This window comes from Xylaria bambusicola, assembly GCF_022495145.1.
Source record: "Xylaria bambusicola strain CBS 139988 unplaced genomic scaffold F5B22scaffold_23, whole genome shotgun sequence".
Lineage (NCBI taxonomy): Eukaryota > Fungi > Ascomycota > Sordariomycetes > Xylariales > Xylariaceae > Xylaria > Xylaria bambusicola.
In genome coordinates, this window is record NW_025953576.1 from 189182 (window position 1) to 202201 (window position 13020).

Genomic DNA, 13020 nt, shown 5'->3' on the forward strand with positions numbered 1-13020 from the left:
CTTGCGCTTTTCGTAATTGAGAGGATGTGTTGTTCGCATCTGCAAATTACGAAGAAATTTTACGTTCAGTGCTATATTTGGTTGCGATTCTACTAGACGAATACTTCTTCTAGAACGGAGAGCGGACCCATTTGCTTAATTCTATATAGCTTTATCCGCCCACATGTGCCCGGGTACTCAAAAGGGATGTAGTCAAGCCAACATACATAATGGAGGTACCGTGACCGTGAAGATTACTGTGCATATTACTGAGTACTAGGACATTGCTATTATTTCTGATCCTACCTCGATAGTCAATTGATTATGGTAGGTATGATTGAATCACCTATAAGATATGCGACTTACACTACATATGCCATGGTAATGCATAACTAGATGCTACTCCAACAAAGCTAATAATTCTGTATGACATTCATCGTGTGCTTCTGCCTTACCAAACTATTATTGCTCCTAGAGGACTTTCTTGTCAGACGGTTTATGTTAGCGGGTCTCTAGTTGAAGATCACTATACTTGTCGCTCTATTCCAACTTTCTGACAACCCGACCCGAAGAAGCAAAACGCTCAGGTCTCTAGGTAGGGCACATCCCATGGCCATAATAACTATTGGCGGCTATAATAGGCTATTCCTGCGCCTGCATGTTATTGGCACAGCATCAGAGTAGTAATCAAGAGTACATAGTCAGATTCGCCATATGGTAGCGCCAATCTGAGGCAAACTGTGCGCAAAATCAGGCATGCCTCTGTTTATCTATTGAGGATATGTTAGCTGGTCAATTATTATTTCACGCAAGGGTCTTACACATTAGACACGAGTTGAAGATGATCGTGCACAATATCATATGCACCTTTGAGGGCGTTGATTCTCTGCCTAGTAACCCAAGATACATTGACGGTTGCCATCAAGATGTATGTGCCACTGTAGGGGTTCAGTCGTGTCAACAGAAGGGTTCCCCAAAGGACTTGCGGACTTGGCATCACGGAGTCTTACGCTTAATATAGTTACCACTGTGAGTCATGAGTTGCCGTCTAGGACCTTACATACCTACCTACATAGACCCTCACCACGCCTCGAACCCCCGCTCTGTATAGATCATCAAGCGTTTATATCAACAAGTATCTTTACCTGGTTTTCTTTATCTGAGATGAGCCTTTTGATACCATCCTCGACAACATTATTGAATTTGATTTTTGCTGTGATCATGCCGTTTGGTTTGATAGCCCCTTAAACGACGTTAGTAGCTAACCACAGAAAAGCGATCATGGGCTCTTTTACCTGTTCTTAAATTCTCGATGACAGCTTCGAAGTCCTCTCTTTTATATCCGAGAACAGACCTGAAGGTGCACTCCTTCCACGTCACCCAATTCGGGTTGAAGGGAATTTCCTTTTCCCAGATAGCGACGTTGACCACGCTTCCCTTAGCCTTGACACATGTACAAGCGCTCTTGATACTATGACAACATAAGATAAATCACCCTGATGAGACATGCATTGAACTTGAACTCACCTGGCAGGAACCCCAGCGCAGTCGAAAGCCACATCAACACCTATCCCGTTGCTAATAGCTAGCACTGCCTTCGTGACGTCTTCATTCACAGGATTGACAACTTGTGTCGCGCCAAACTGCCTCGCGAAATTTTGGCGAGAAGCGGCAACCTCCGAGACAACAATCTTCTCGACGCCCTTCGCTTTCAGACAGAGGACCATGGCTAGGCCGATTGGGCCACCTCCGATGACCAAAACGATAGATGCAGGGTTAATCTCCGGAGCTGCAGAAAGTGCGTGCCAGGCTACGGAGAGAGGCTCGACAAGCGCGCCGGTCTCGAGTTCAAGGCCTTCAGGGAGAGCGAACACATGAGTCGCGTTGACACAGATGGCTTGACTCAAACCTCCACCTCCCCCGCTAAGGCCGACGAAGCCGCCGGTATGGCAAACGTTCTCAGCGCCATGCTTACACGCTGCACAATGCCCACAGAAGAGAGTAGGCTGGACGGCACATGCTTGGCCGACCTCGAAGCCTGTGACTCCAGGCCCAATTTCCGTTATGACGCCGGAGAACTCGTGGCCGAGGGTGACGGGGATAGTCTCGCCGGTGATAGGATGATGATTGACGGGGCAGAAATTCGGCCCACCGAGATATTCATGTAGATCTGTTCCACACAGACCCACGAAGGCGGGAGCTATCTGAGAACTAATTGAGCAAAGAGCGGATCATAACTCTCGACTTGCCGACTTACCTTGACCTGACCTGGGCGGACACTTGGTTCGGGAATTTGCTCAATGCGAATGTCTTCCTTGCCATAGTATCTTGCAGCCTTCATAGTGGCGATGTCAGAGTCCAAATCCGAGGGATACACACCAGCGACCGGTCAATACTTGAAGCGTTGGTCTTGAAAAGGTGAGAGGATTATTGTTCGTCAAATCTCTATTCTGAGCGATTGGGACTCATTGAGTATTACTTATGTATTACGCAGATGGCTTGAGGTGCCGAGGTGCCAATCTGGATTTGTGATGGCGGCTAGGGAACCAATCGAGGGTCACACACATTGTAATATCACGCAACCATGGCTTGTCCTTTATTACTGTCACCTCATTCATTCATCGCCTGCTCCACCAGCCAATCCATACTGTAGTCGCAGACGATAACCCCACGTTCCCCAGATACTGAATGCGGGGGAATAGCTGTAGGGTTCTAAATCCCCGCGCGCGGACCCGATCATTGGAGCGGAGCCGCTCGGTGGCACTGGCCCGCGTTTCTCCTTTGAGCCCTGATGCCCAGATGTAAAGCAGCAGGCCACGCTAGAATTTGGAGAAACAAGAGGGGGATCTGGCATGTGGCACCTTCAAAGTTGTAGGAGAGCGTTTGAGGCGCTCAATTGCTGAGCTGATTAAGGAGGGTAGTGAGTGGTTAAGGTCAGACCTGGTCACGCACAAACTGAGGCGAATTCTGATTTCAAAAATTGAGGTTTGCTAGACCTGTCTCCAGGGACCATAGGCTATACCCAGAAGGATCTGCTGCTGCAGCGCGAAGATAATCGAGCCTGAGAAATGAGAACCGAGATTTCCACATTTGCCTACTGATGTCTTGGTGTGTACTAGTTGAACGGCCGGTCGCCGCCACCACGCACCGTCCCGATAACCTGAGCTGAACAAACAACCTGGACAGATATGTTTGTACACTGCAAGCATACTGTTGAGCAGATTGAGGGAGTCCTCATCAAGTGCCCCAGTAAGTCTGGGCCACTACATTGGACCTTGTATGAGAATAAAAGTGACCTCGCTCAATTCCTCGCTTGAAGTAACCAAGAACAGTCTTAAAGTCACGCTTGAAGTGGTTGTTATGTTTGTTAAAGCCCTCATTCAACAGTTTCTAGTTGTCGAGCCCCTAGGTCACGACTGACATTGGCTCCGCAAATCTGCTATCCAAGATTGCCAAGACTGCCTATGCTGTTTTATTCCTTTGATACAGCTTTATCGATAAGAATAACCTAGGCTACGTAAATGGATTTCGCCCAAAGAGACCTAATTATCGACTACGTCCTTTGCCTTGCTTGCCTTAATTTCCAGCTACTAGGCGAACTGAATGAGTGGGATGAAAGGGTTTCTTGCTGCTTCAAATTAAGACATGGAAAGTTTCTCAGAGCTCTCAACACGGACCCCCCCTGGATATCGGGCAGCTCGATTACCAATGCTTTTCACGTCATTGGACACAGCAGAGCATCCCTGTGATCAATGTTAGTCGCGTTGAACTGTATGACTGGACGAGCCCGTGAACTTACCAGCTGTGATGCATGTACCAACTGTTGTATACTGCTTAGCCGAATCGATCTTGAATGAGGGACACACGAAAGCAACATACCTATCCCGATTCCTCCCGTCACGACGCCCTGAATCAGGGGTCCGACCCATTCAATCTTGGCCTTCTCGGTGGTATTCAAGTTGGATTGGGTCTCTCTCCTGAGTTTTTTCAGATCCGACCTCATCCTTTCCAGCTCTTCATACAAAACCCGGTCGCGTCGCTTGGCTTTCATTAATTCATCATGCTGCTGCCGATTGACATGCTGAAGCTCAGCTAGCTGTCGGTGGCCTTGTCTAGCTAGTTCGCTGAATGCTTCTCTTTCGTATGCGAGAGCATTCTCTGCAGCTACTAGTCTTCTTGTGTTCACCTGGTTTTCTTGTACCTCCCTCTTGCTTCCGTTCATCTCTTCTTCTTGTCTGCAGAGGCTGAGATTACGATACTCGAGTTCTTTGAGACGGCACTCTTCCTCCTTTTCTTTTAGTGTATCTCTCCACTTTTTTTGCATCATGGAGACTTGTTCAATGAACCGTTGTTCTTGCTTCTTGTGAATCTCAAGTAAAGACAATCTCATGGCATCTAGAGCCTGGTTGTTTTCGGCGAGCATCTTTCGAATCTCTGAATCTCGGCTTCTTAGCAAAGTATCAGCTGTTCTATGCCCCTGTGGATCAAATCTCTCTCCAGAAACCCTTAGAGTTTCTAACTCGCTTGTAAATGAACTCTGGTGCCGCTTTATGTCTTCTTCGAGGACTTTCCCCGCCGAACTCTCTTTTAGGATCAAGTTGAGATTTACCATCTCATGTTGGATTTGTAACGTGACCTTCGTATCCTTCCATGAGTCTACCATCATGGTAAGAATTTCCTTCGCAGATGAACATCTCTGTGATGGTCTTTGGTACCGGTTATGATTGACAACCTGTGAACCTCTTTCCAGCATGTCAAAGAGGTGAGTGTCTCGAAGTTCTCTTTCTCTGCTGCACTGTTTGGCGTATTCAGCATCACAATGATTAGAGGACCACATAGTGGTAACAATTGCAACGTTCTCGAATGCATCTTCCCCACAAAGAGCTTTCATCATCTCTAGACTACGTCTGGTTGAAGATCCAATTCTCGTATCGGAGATCCGATGAAGATACAGAACGCCATTAATTGACACATTGTTGGCGTATGATACTGAAAGATAATGTGCCACTGCCGTGAGAATCTGGACGTCTTCTCGATTCGTATCCTTGGCATCTCAATTAGCGAGAGTCGCTAGATAGAACTTTATAGATGAGCAGGAATTTGGTAAAGAGGATCAACATTTACATCAAATCCAGGGGTGTCGATGAGATAAACATCGCGATCGTGCAGCTCAGCACGAAATATCGCCACGGAGTTGGTGCCAGTCCGACAGTTAGTCTCATCTTTCTCATATCTGTTTTAATTTGCTGGGCTCTCTCAACTCACAAGAAGCTAGGTCGTGTCCAACGCATACATCATTTCGCCCGGTGCAGTCAGCAATGAACGAGCTCTTTCCTGACCCTGTCACTCCTGCAACAGCTTCAAGTTAGTTCACAGGATGTTTTTCGACTACGCTCTCAAATGACTAACCCATGACGAGTAGAAACACTGAATCTGGCCTACGATGCAATTAGCAGATAAGAAATGCGTATCTGACCGGGGGCGTTGACTTGGGTCTTTGAGCTCCCAGAAACGCCAAAAAGTTCGCCATCTCAACTTCGAGGAGATTTGACATTTCAACAGTACAATTACCAAAAGGATACTAGGACTATTTCGGTGTACACTCGAATAAGCTTGAACCGGGTCTATGAACGTTGCTGTCTGCTCAGAGAGCTGGCCTAGTAATGATGTTTACCAATGCACGGTATCAGCGTCGCCCCTCCCCGCATGATTCTTTATACCTACCTAGTCAGCAAAAAGCAAAATCCACAATTTGCGGCAAGTGGCTAACCCCTCTCGACCATAAGAGCCGCTGATTGGAGGGATGAGGCGTCAGATAATCTCTAACACAGCCTCAGGAGCCGGGCTTCTAGAAACCTATGGCATGTTTTCACCTAGAGGCAGTATTAGGACTTCAACTTGACAATCTATCTACGCACATATGCCTTCAGGCTAAGACTTATTCCTGGCTTCGCTCTTCTCTGGTTGCTAAAGGAAGATGTCATCGGAACTGTCAACAGCGTTTTCTAATGGGGATATTCCTGGGTGAGTGAACTATCTGATCGGGCCACCCCCACTCGTTGCGTCAATTCTTACAGCCGTAGTGCAAATGACATAGTGATTGCTGTGATGGGCATGACGGGCTCGGGGAAAAGTTCCCTGGTCGCTCTTTGCACTGATGAACAGGTGGGAATTGGTCACGATCTGCATGCTTGTAGGTCCTAGCTAACCCCGAATCCGTTCCCCAGAGTTGAAGGTCATGATCTAATCAAATGCTGGTTGTAGGCACACAAGACGTACGAACCTATTCCTTTCGTCACCCAAAACTAAGGTCCGGTCGGATTCACCTCGTTGATACCCCAGGCTTCGACGATACAAACAGAAGTGATACTGAGATCCTCCGAATTCTAGCTGCATGGCTAACGAGAACTTACTCCAACGGTGTCCAACTGTCCGGGATTCTATACTTGCACAGAATTAACCAACCACGAATGCAAGGCTCCGCATTGAAGAATATCTCGCTATTTAGATCTCTTTGCGGCAATGATGCTTTGAAGAAAGTTGTCCTGGTCACGACAATGTGGGACATAACAGAAAAAGATATTGCGGAAAGTCGAGAGAAGCAGCTCAAAGATACGACGAAATATTGGGGTGGGATGGTCGCTAAAGTAAGACGCGCTTAAGTCTATCTCTCACTGGGATATCCATTTAAAAGATTTGTAGGGAAGCCAAGTCATCCGTCACGATAATACACAAAATTCAGCGCTCGCACTGTTCAACGCCTTCATGAAAGAGGATGAAAAAATCACTTTGCAGATTCAGAGTGAGATGGTGGATGGCCATCAGCCGCTACAAGGAACGGATGCAGGCAATGATATAAAAGAGATGCTAGCCGAACAGCATGAGAAGTTCAAGAGAGAACGTCAAGATCTCGAGATTGAGTTCAGAGAAGCTCTCAGGAAAAAGGACGAAGAACTCGCCGACGCATTGGAAGAGCTAAAGTGCGAGAATCAGAAAGCTTTACAACAGGTTTGTAGTATCTTCGGTTTAGTCATACTCTGGAAAGTGCCCATCTTTTACCCATCTGGCGACAACTATGCAGCCAATAATACATTTCTTTCCACGTGATACTTCTATCCTTAATCTAGCTACTAATACTATTTCATAGGTACTTGACAGCCAACAACGGCTACAAGTAACAGTACAACAACTACAGGAATCAGAAGCTTCAAAGTTAAAAGGGCGATCGAAGAATACACAGCACCCCTATTTTCCGGATGATCGGCTTCTTTCGTCTATCAGTAGTGCAGCCGCGCCGTCTCCGACACAACCGCTTAAAGCCTGGGTGAAAATACTGTACAGCAAAGACATTCAAACACAATCTGATGATTCTTTGCACTTATATTATTTTGATATATCCCCAGATGAAACATGTATGGGAATCATGTGTACAGATGATGATATTTCTATGAAATTTGGAGCGCTTATCTCGATAGCAACAGGTATAGAAATTCTGCGGTATTCTTTCAAGGGGGGACACCGCGGGCTGAGACCACTATATTCTTTGGAGGGGGGTCACCGCAGTCTGGGACCAATAACCTTCTCATCTGACGGGCAGACGATGGCTATGCGAACCAATAGAGGGTTTCACAAATGGCACAGACTCTCCTCGTACCTAGAAGAATGGCGAGAAGCTACTGAGTTTTTGGGCTACAATGAAGAGGCGCGTGTCTCTTTCTCTACTAACCTCGAGCTAATTGCTCAGCAGAGGCGTGATTCAATCCGCCTGGTCTTGGGATCTTCAATGTCTGTTCTGATGGAGAGAGTTGTGCACTTTGACTTTGAGACCCATCATGGACCCATTTTTGGGAAGAAAGATGAAACACTGATATCCTGGTCTCATGAACGTCTTCTGTTTTGGGACATACAAAGAAGTGGACAAAGTTGGAAAGTAGTAGATTATCCTGACCACTACTTGCCGGGGTTATGGTGTTGCACCGCATCAGGCAACTCTCTATGGCTGGCGGCTACAAATATACCAGAGGAGGGCAAGGTGGAAACATCAATCTTTCGACTGTCGGGCCAGTGTCCAGAATTCGTCACTAAAATCGACACTAGCTTGAGAGGTGGTTCTGCAAATAACCTCTCCATGTCATTTGACGGGGCCTACATCTTATTTACAAACTCACGGGAGGCTACTATCTTTAATGTCATGACCGGCAAGCCAGTGTGGAGTGTAGAGATCGGTCAGGACACAGAGATGAAATTTTTTCCGTCGAGCAATCGCCTCCTGAGCTACTCGGCTGAAGGGGAGTCGTATAGCGTTAGCGAACTGGTCTTTGAATAAGCAGGGTCAAATCCATAATCGTTATGTATTAATGTATAAGATCCAGGTGACAATTTTCCTAATACCCGGCCGACTCATCGCTTATCATGGTCGACGAAGCACCCAAGTTAGAATTGCACGCGCGTTTCCAATTTCTAGGGGTGAATTTATCTACAATAGACTTGAATGATGACTGGTATTTATGAATTTAATGTCAGTGGAAGATGCTACCTTGATCAGTATCTCGGTTAGATGTGCAGATCTTACCAGCGAGCAGAGACTTGCGTCCCCGTCAAAGTGCTTCCCTTCCGCTCGGCATCCAGGGACCGTCATGATGCGGTCATTATATCTGACCCTTACGAAGTATTCGTCAAGTTCGTGTATCTCGTCCGTCGTGGGTTCCTTGACATGTAGTCGTCTGATGGCTCGCGGTTCGCCTGTGTCTGCCCGATTGGTGATTGGATTCACGCTAGTAGTAGCATCTCTCCATATAGACTGCTTTTCATCTTCTTTCATGCTCGGGGAAGGCGTTCGTCGCTTGCGAAACAGCTCCAAGGTGATGTGGCTGGTAAAAGGCGGCCATTTCTCGTTACTATCAAGACAGCCAAGGCTTGCTAGCACTATGCCGATCGTGCGATCGTGACAACCTAATAGAGATAGCCTGGGTGGTGCTCTTGATTGCAAGACAGGGTCTCGCACGTCGTATCTTCGATTCCACTCTACTTGGTCAAGCATTTTCAGGACCATGTCTCCCATTAACTGACCTACACCAAGCATTCGTAGTTCGCGAGAAACACCATAGCCGCGAAACATCTGGTCGACTACTATTTGGTCGATAACTCTGCGCACTCGTTCGTCGTAAAATTCGTCGGGGAGCCGAGTCTCGGGCCCATGGGCAAGTGTTGCATTGATGGTGTCCATGATGGCGAACAATCTGGGCCGAGAGTCCACGGCCACGGCTTTGTTGCCAGGCATCCATTTACCCAGCTTTTCAGACAGGTACCTCATGTCGTCGCTTCCGTTCCACTTCTCTGCAGCTGCCTGAGAAAATGCTCTAGTAAGCTCTGCGAGTCTAGCACACGACTGGGTCCTGGGGAGTAGCGTTTCCTCCGCCCGCGAGCGCATGGCAATATCCCAAGGAGCCGAGGTTCGGTTCGTACCCAAAGGGTAAAGGCCATGTAAGACCTGCTGCACCGACTCGATGACCCGCGGCACCTCCGTTGTCCGAATATAGAGCATTTCGGCATCTGGTAGATGTTTTGGCAACTTCTGAACGTTAATTGGGTCACCATTGCGCGGCAGGGTCATGCTAGGACGTTACCAAGCTTAGTTGATCGACGTAGAGCCGACGCAACGACTTGCCGAAGGCGAGGGAGGTTTCCCGTCCTCTGTCAGTGAGCTCTCCGGGCATACTATAGAATGCTATTAGGAGATGCGCCTCGGAATTTCGCCGGGATTTGGGTGAGCCCTACATACCAGATGCTGGTGGTCTCACCACCTGCGCCCTTTGCGGGAGTAGATCGCCCGTCCGGCCCAGATGTCTCTAGGCATCTCTTCCAAATCATAGATTCCCATCTGGAGCCATCCTGGGTAGCCATGACAACCTGGGTGAATCGCTGCGCCGCACTGCAATACGGCCAATCTGTGACAGTTAGCGACTAAGTGCCTAGCTGCTTCGGCTCTCCTCACTCACAGGGAGACAACCCAGTCTGAGAAGTCAGCGCAGCATGAAGGCATTAGGAGCCGCGCCGACTTACATTCTGAAAGCGAGCCGATATTGGGCTTCGCTCGCCATGACGGACGAACTAACTCCTCAAGGCGATTAGTGACCAGCGCCTGGCAACCGACGTATATTGTGAAGGGGACGAACAATCTGGACTTGCTCAATACTTAGCCCGCCTGGACAAGCTGGAGCTATCGGTGGGCTAGCGACGGACGTCATGGATGTCGGCGGTGAGGCAGTCAGGTTGGCGGTTTGATGAATTAGGTATCTGGTCGAGTGGGTAACGAACTGGGGAGAGTGAAGTTTTATACCTAGATGGCGCCTTGCTGGACCTTCATGACCCTGGCTGAATCGGTGGCTTCTGTTGGCGAATTGCATTGTCCCACTAGATACCTACAGATACCTATTAGGTGCCTAGGAGATAGATTAGGTAAGGTGGCTAGGTGGGATAGAATGGTCTCCAAATTCCCTGCCTCGCCTCGCCTATCCCACCTTTCTATTATCGGAAATCGCGACAATATTTATCATTGGCTCCCGCCTTTGCGTCTACCATGACCACCTCACGTTGATTACGGCTCGTTGACGAATTTCCCGAAGTCCGATTTCCATTATTTCCCATGCGAAAACAAGTGTTTACGGCTTGGCCACGAAGTCGGAGGAGATTCCGGCTTGCCACCCGGGCCGCGCTTGCGATAATGGTAATTCATCTAGCCGGCATCAAGGCAACGTTTCGGTAATCTATCTACCTACCTACCTACCTACCTACCTACCTGCCCAACCAAAGCTTGCCGTTAATCCACTTCGTGGACATTTACGGCTACGCCGCGGCAAACATACTGGTAGACCACCATGACCGTCGTGTTTGTGACAATATGAAGCACTTGATCGACATCTGCGGCTCAGCTACTAGGCAGACGCTCCGGGAAGCCCTCTGGTCGAGGCGTTGTAGCTACAACGCCTTGTTGGCATTGTGTTGAAGTCATTTACCTGTTGGTGCTTGTAATCAAGATACGGCCAACATACTGGTAGACCACCAGGGTCATGTTTATGACAATATGAGGCACTTGATCGACATCTGCGGCTCAGCTGCTAGGCAGACGCTCCGGTAGGTTTCGAGTCAGACTTGATCGCTACGACGATTTGCTGGCATTGCGTTAAAGCCATTTACCCGTTGGTGCTTGCAACCAAGCCACGGCCGATAATCCGGTAGACCACCAGGGCCGTGTTTACGACAATATAAAGCACCTGATCGGCACTTGCGGCTCAGCTATTAAGCGGATGTTCCGGGAGGCCCTCCGGTCGAGGTGTATAATTAGACTACCTACGCTCGCAGAGGTAGTATGCCAAGTTCAAAGTTCGTGTGAAAGACAATTAACAAGGTCACCACCTGCTCAGTCTCTTATCGTCTTCTGTATTCTGCTCTCCAATACAGTGACATTCCGGAGTGTTTAACTCAAGTTGTCAACTATTATCTTCGCAGAGTTCTACAACAGTCTCAGGCTTCCACAGCAATGTTTGCTACAATCCTCGTCCCCAATCAGCCCTCGACCGGCTTCCGTGAGAAACTGGGGCCCGCACTCGACAATCAAGTTGCAGCAGGCAGCATAGATCGTCTTCCCAGCATGTCCGAATGCGCGGTGCATCTCGAGCTACTTGATGCTATTGTACGCATTGAAGCGGAGGTCGCTGCATGGGGCAAGGAGAAGGGCCTTGCCGAGGGAGTAGCATGGAATGCGTATTGCTCCGCTGCTGCACAGAGATTTTTGAAGTGGTCTCACCTAGCCGAAACCCATAAGGGGAATACTCCGCCACTGGACGTCTTAATCGTCTGGCACGCCTACATGCTGAACACGGCCGCATATAGGCAATACGAGACCCAGGTACTAAAGGGTCGCATGGGTCTCAAGGGCATCAACTGGACTGCGGTGGTAAGTGGCTCTCTCCAATTGCATTTATATCACATCTATAACGCAGTCTCTAATATTGGCTTGTGGAAACAGCACCGTCGGATTGGTGAGGACAACAAATTTAACATATCTGCGGAGGAGGCGGCTGCCATGAGCCACCTCCCATTCCTAGTAGACCTTCTTGGTGCACTCAAGAATGAAGAGGTCAAGATTGACAGCACCAGCTCCTCTCCATCTACCAATTTCGACATGGTCGCCGCGGTGCAGCGGCAACTCAAATTTGCCCATAAGATGCACGATGCCAAATGGCTGCGTAGCCCGTTCGCTGTCCAGATCCTTGAGAGCGCTATCCGCCGCTACGAGATGTTCTTTACTCTCATTGCCGAACACCCAGGTATCTCCCTGTCGCCAACACCAGATATCGACATTGTCTGGCACACGCACCAGCTGTCGCCAAAGTGCTATGGCTTGTACTCAGCCATGAAGGCCAACGGGAAATTCATCAATCACAACGACAACGTGGGCAAGCCCGTCCTTGCCGGGGCATTCGATTCTGCAAAGAAGCTCTTTCGCGAGCGCTTCGGCAGTAATTACCAGGTCTGCTACTGTGAGCGCTGCATAGTCTCGCGTGCCCCTGGTGGTCATACCCACAATGACGAATCTTCAGACTGCAGTGGGGATTCTTGTATCCCCCAAACCTGTTCAAACAGCTGCAAAGCCGACTGCAGTGGCGATAGCTGCCAAAACGACATGAATGTGGCCATTGGCAGAGCCCTTGCTCCCAATGGCCATGGCCGCGGCGACGAGTCCTCTGACTGCAGTGGGGATTCCTGTATCCCCCAAACCTGTTCAAACAGCTGCAAAGCCGACTGCAGCGGCGACAGCTGCCAAAGCGAGAACATTTGAGGGCGCGCACGATACCCGCTCTGCGCTTTTCTATCTTGTGTTTGTTTATTTGGTGCCTTTGTTCACTGCTCATTTGTTTTTCTCTTAACGGGGCTTTCTCTGCTATCCGACGCAGTGGTTTTGATGTCTACGAAGACGAATCGATGAAGCTCACCGATGTGATATACTACGAAGTAAGAAAAAAAAAATTAACGCTTTTG

At 48.6% G+C, this 13020-nt stretch overlaps 5 protein-coding genes across 5 annotated transcripts; 2 read left to right on the forward strand and 3 right to left on the reverse strand.

Annotated features, from left to right (window-relative positions):
• Window positions 1–715: 715 nt before the first annotated feature.
• F5B22DRAFT_202050 (GroES-like protein) lies at window positions 716–2456 on the reverse strand. Its single transcript, XM_047969607.1, has 6 exons — window positions 2237–2456; window positions 1507–2183; window positions 1275–1450; window positions 1044–1222; window positions 801–990; window positions 716–749 (listed from the first exon to the last, which is right to left on the reverse strand). The coding sequence occupies exons 1-4, from the start codon at window positions 2318–2320 to the stop codon at window positions 1095–1097; spliced, it is 1065 nt and encodes a 354-aa protein (XP_047830398.1). The 5' UTR covers window positions 2321–2456; the 3' UTR covers window positions 716–749; window positions 801–990; window positions 1044–1094.
• Window positions 2457–3266: 810 nt separating this feature from the next.
• On the reverse strand, window positions 3267–5686 carry F5B22DRAFT_201839 (P-loop containing nucleoside triphosphate hydrolase protein). Its single transcript, XM_047969605.1, has 7 exons — window positions 5469–5686; window positions 5389–5417; window positions 5245–5328; window positions 5104–5180; window positions 3859–5023; window positions 3779–3799; window positions 3267–3722 (listed from the first exon to the last, which is right to left on the reverse strand). The coding sequence occupies exons 1-7, from the start codon at window positions 5531–5533 to the stop codon at window positions 3700–3702; spliced, it is 1464 nt and encodes a 487-aa protein (XP_047830399.1). The 5' UTR covers window positions 5534–5686; the 3' UTR covers window positions 3267–3699.
• A 110-nt stretch (window positions 5687–5796) lies between these two features.
• Window positions 5797–8380, forward strand: F5B22DRAFT_201784 (uncharacterized protein). Its single transcript, XM_047969603.1, has 4 exons — window positions 5797–6172; window positions 6244–6626; window positions 6682–6987; window positions 7127–8380. The coding sequence occupies exons 1-4, from the start codon at window positions 6088–6090 to the stop codon at window positions 8303–8305; spliced, it is 1953 nt and encodes a 650-aa protein (XP_047830400.1). The 5' UTR covers window positions 5797–6087; the 3' UTR covers window positions 8306–8380.
• Window positions 8335–10990, reverse strand: F5B22DRAFT_201825 (histidine phosphatase superfamily). Its single transcript, XM_047969604.1, has 8 exons — window positions 10500–10990; window positions 10155–10421; window positions 10042–10089; window positions 9978–9993; window positions 9761–9926; window positions 9606–9696; window positions 8552–9550; window positions 8335–8477 (listed from the first exon to the last, which is right to left on the reverse strand). Exons 2-8 carry the CDS (start codon window positions 10383–10385, stop codon window positions 8364–8366), a joined length of 1665 nt encoding a protein of 554 aa, XP_047830401.1. The 5' UTR covers window positions 10386–10421; window positions 10500–10990; the 3' UTR covers window positions 8335–8363.
• A 64-nt stretch (window positions 10991–11054) lies between these two features.
• F5B22DRAFT_201883 (uncharacterized protein) lies at window positions 11055–12953 on the forward strand. Its single transcript, XM_047969606.1, has 2 exons — window positions 11055–11935; window positions 12008–12953. The coding sequence occupies exons 1-2, from the start codon at window positions 11519–11521 to the stop codon at window positions 12818–12820; spliced, it is 1230 nt and encodes a 409-aa protein (XP_047830402.1). The 5' UTR covers window positions 11055–11518; the 3' UTR covers window positions 12821–12953.
• Window positions 12954–13020: the final 67 nt, after the last annotated feature.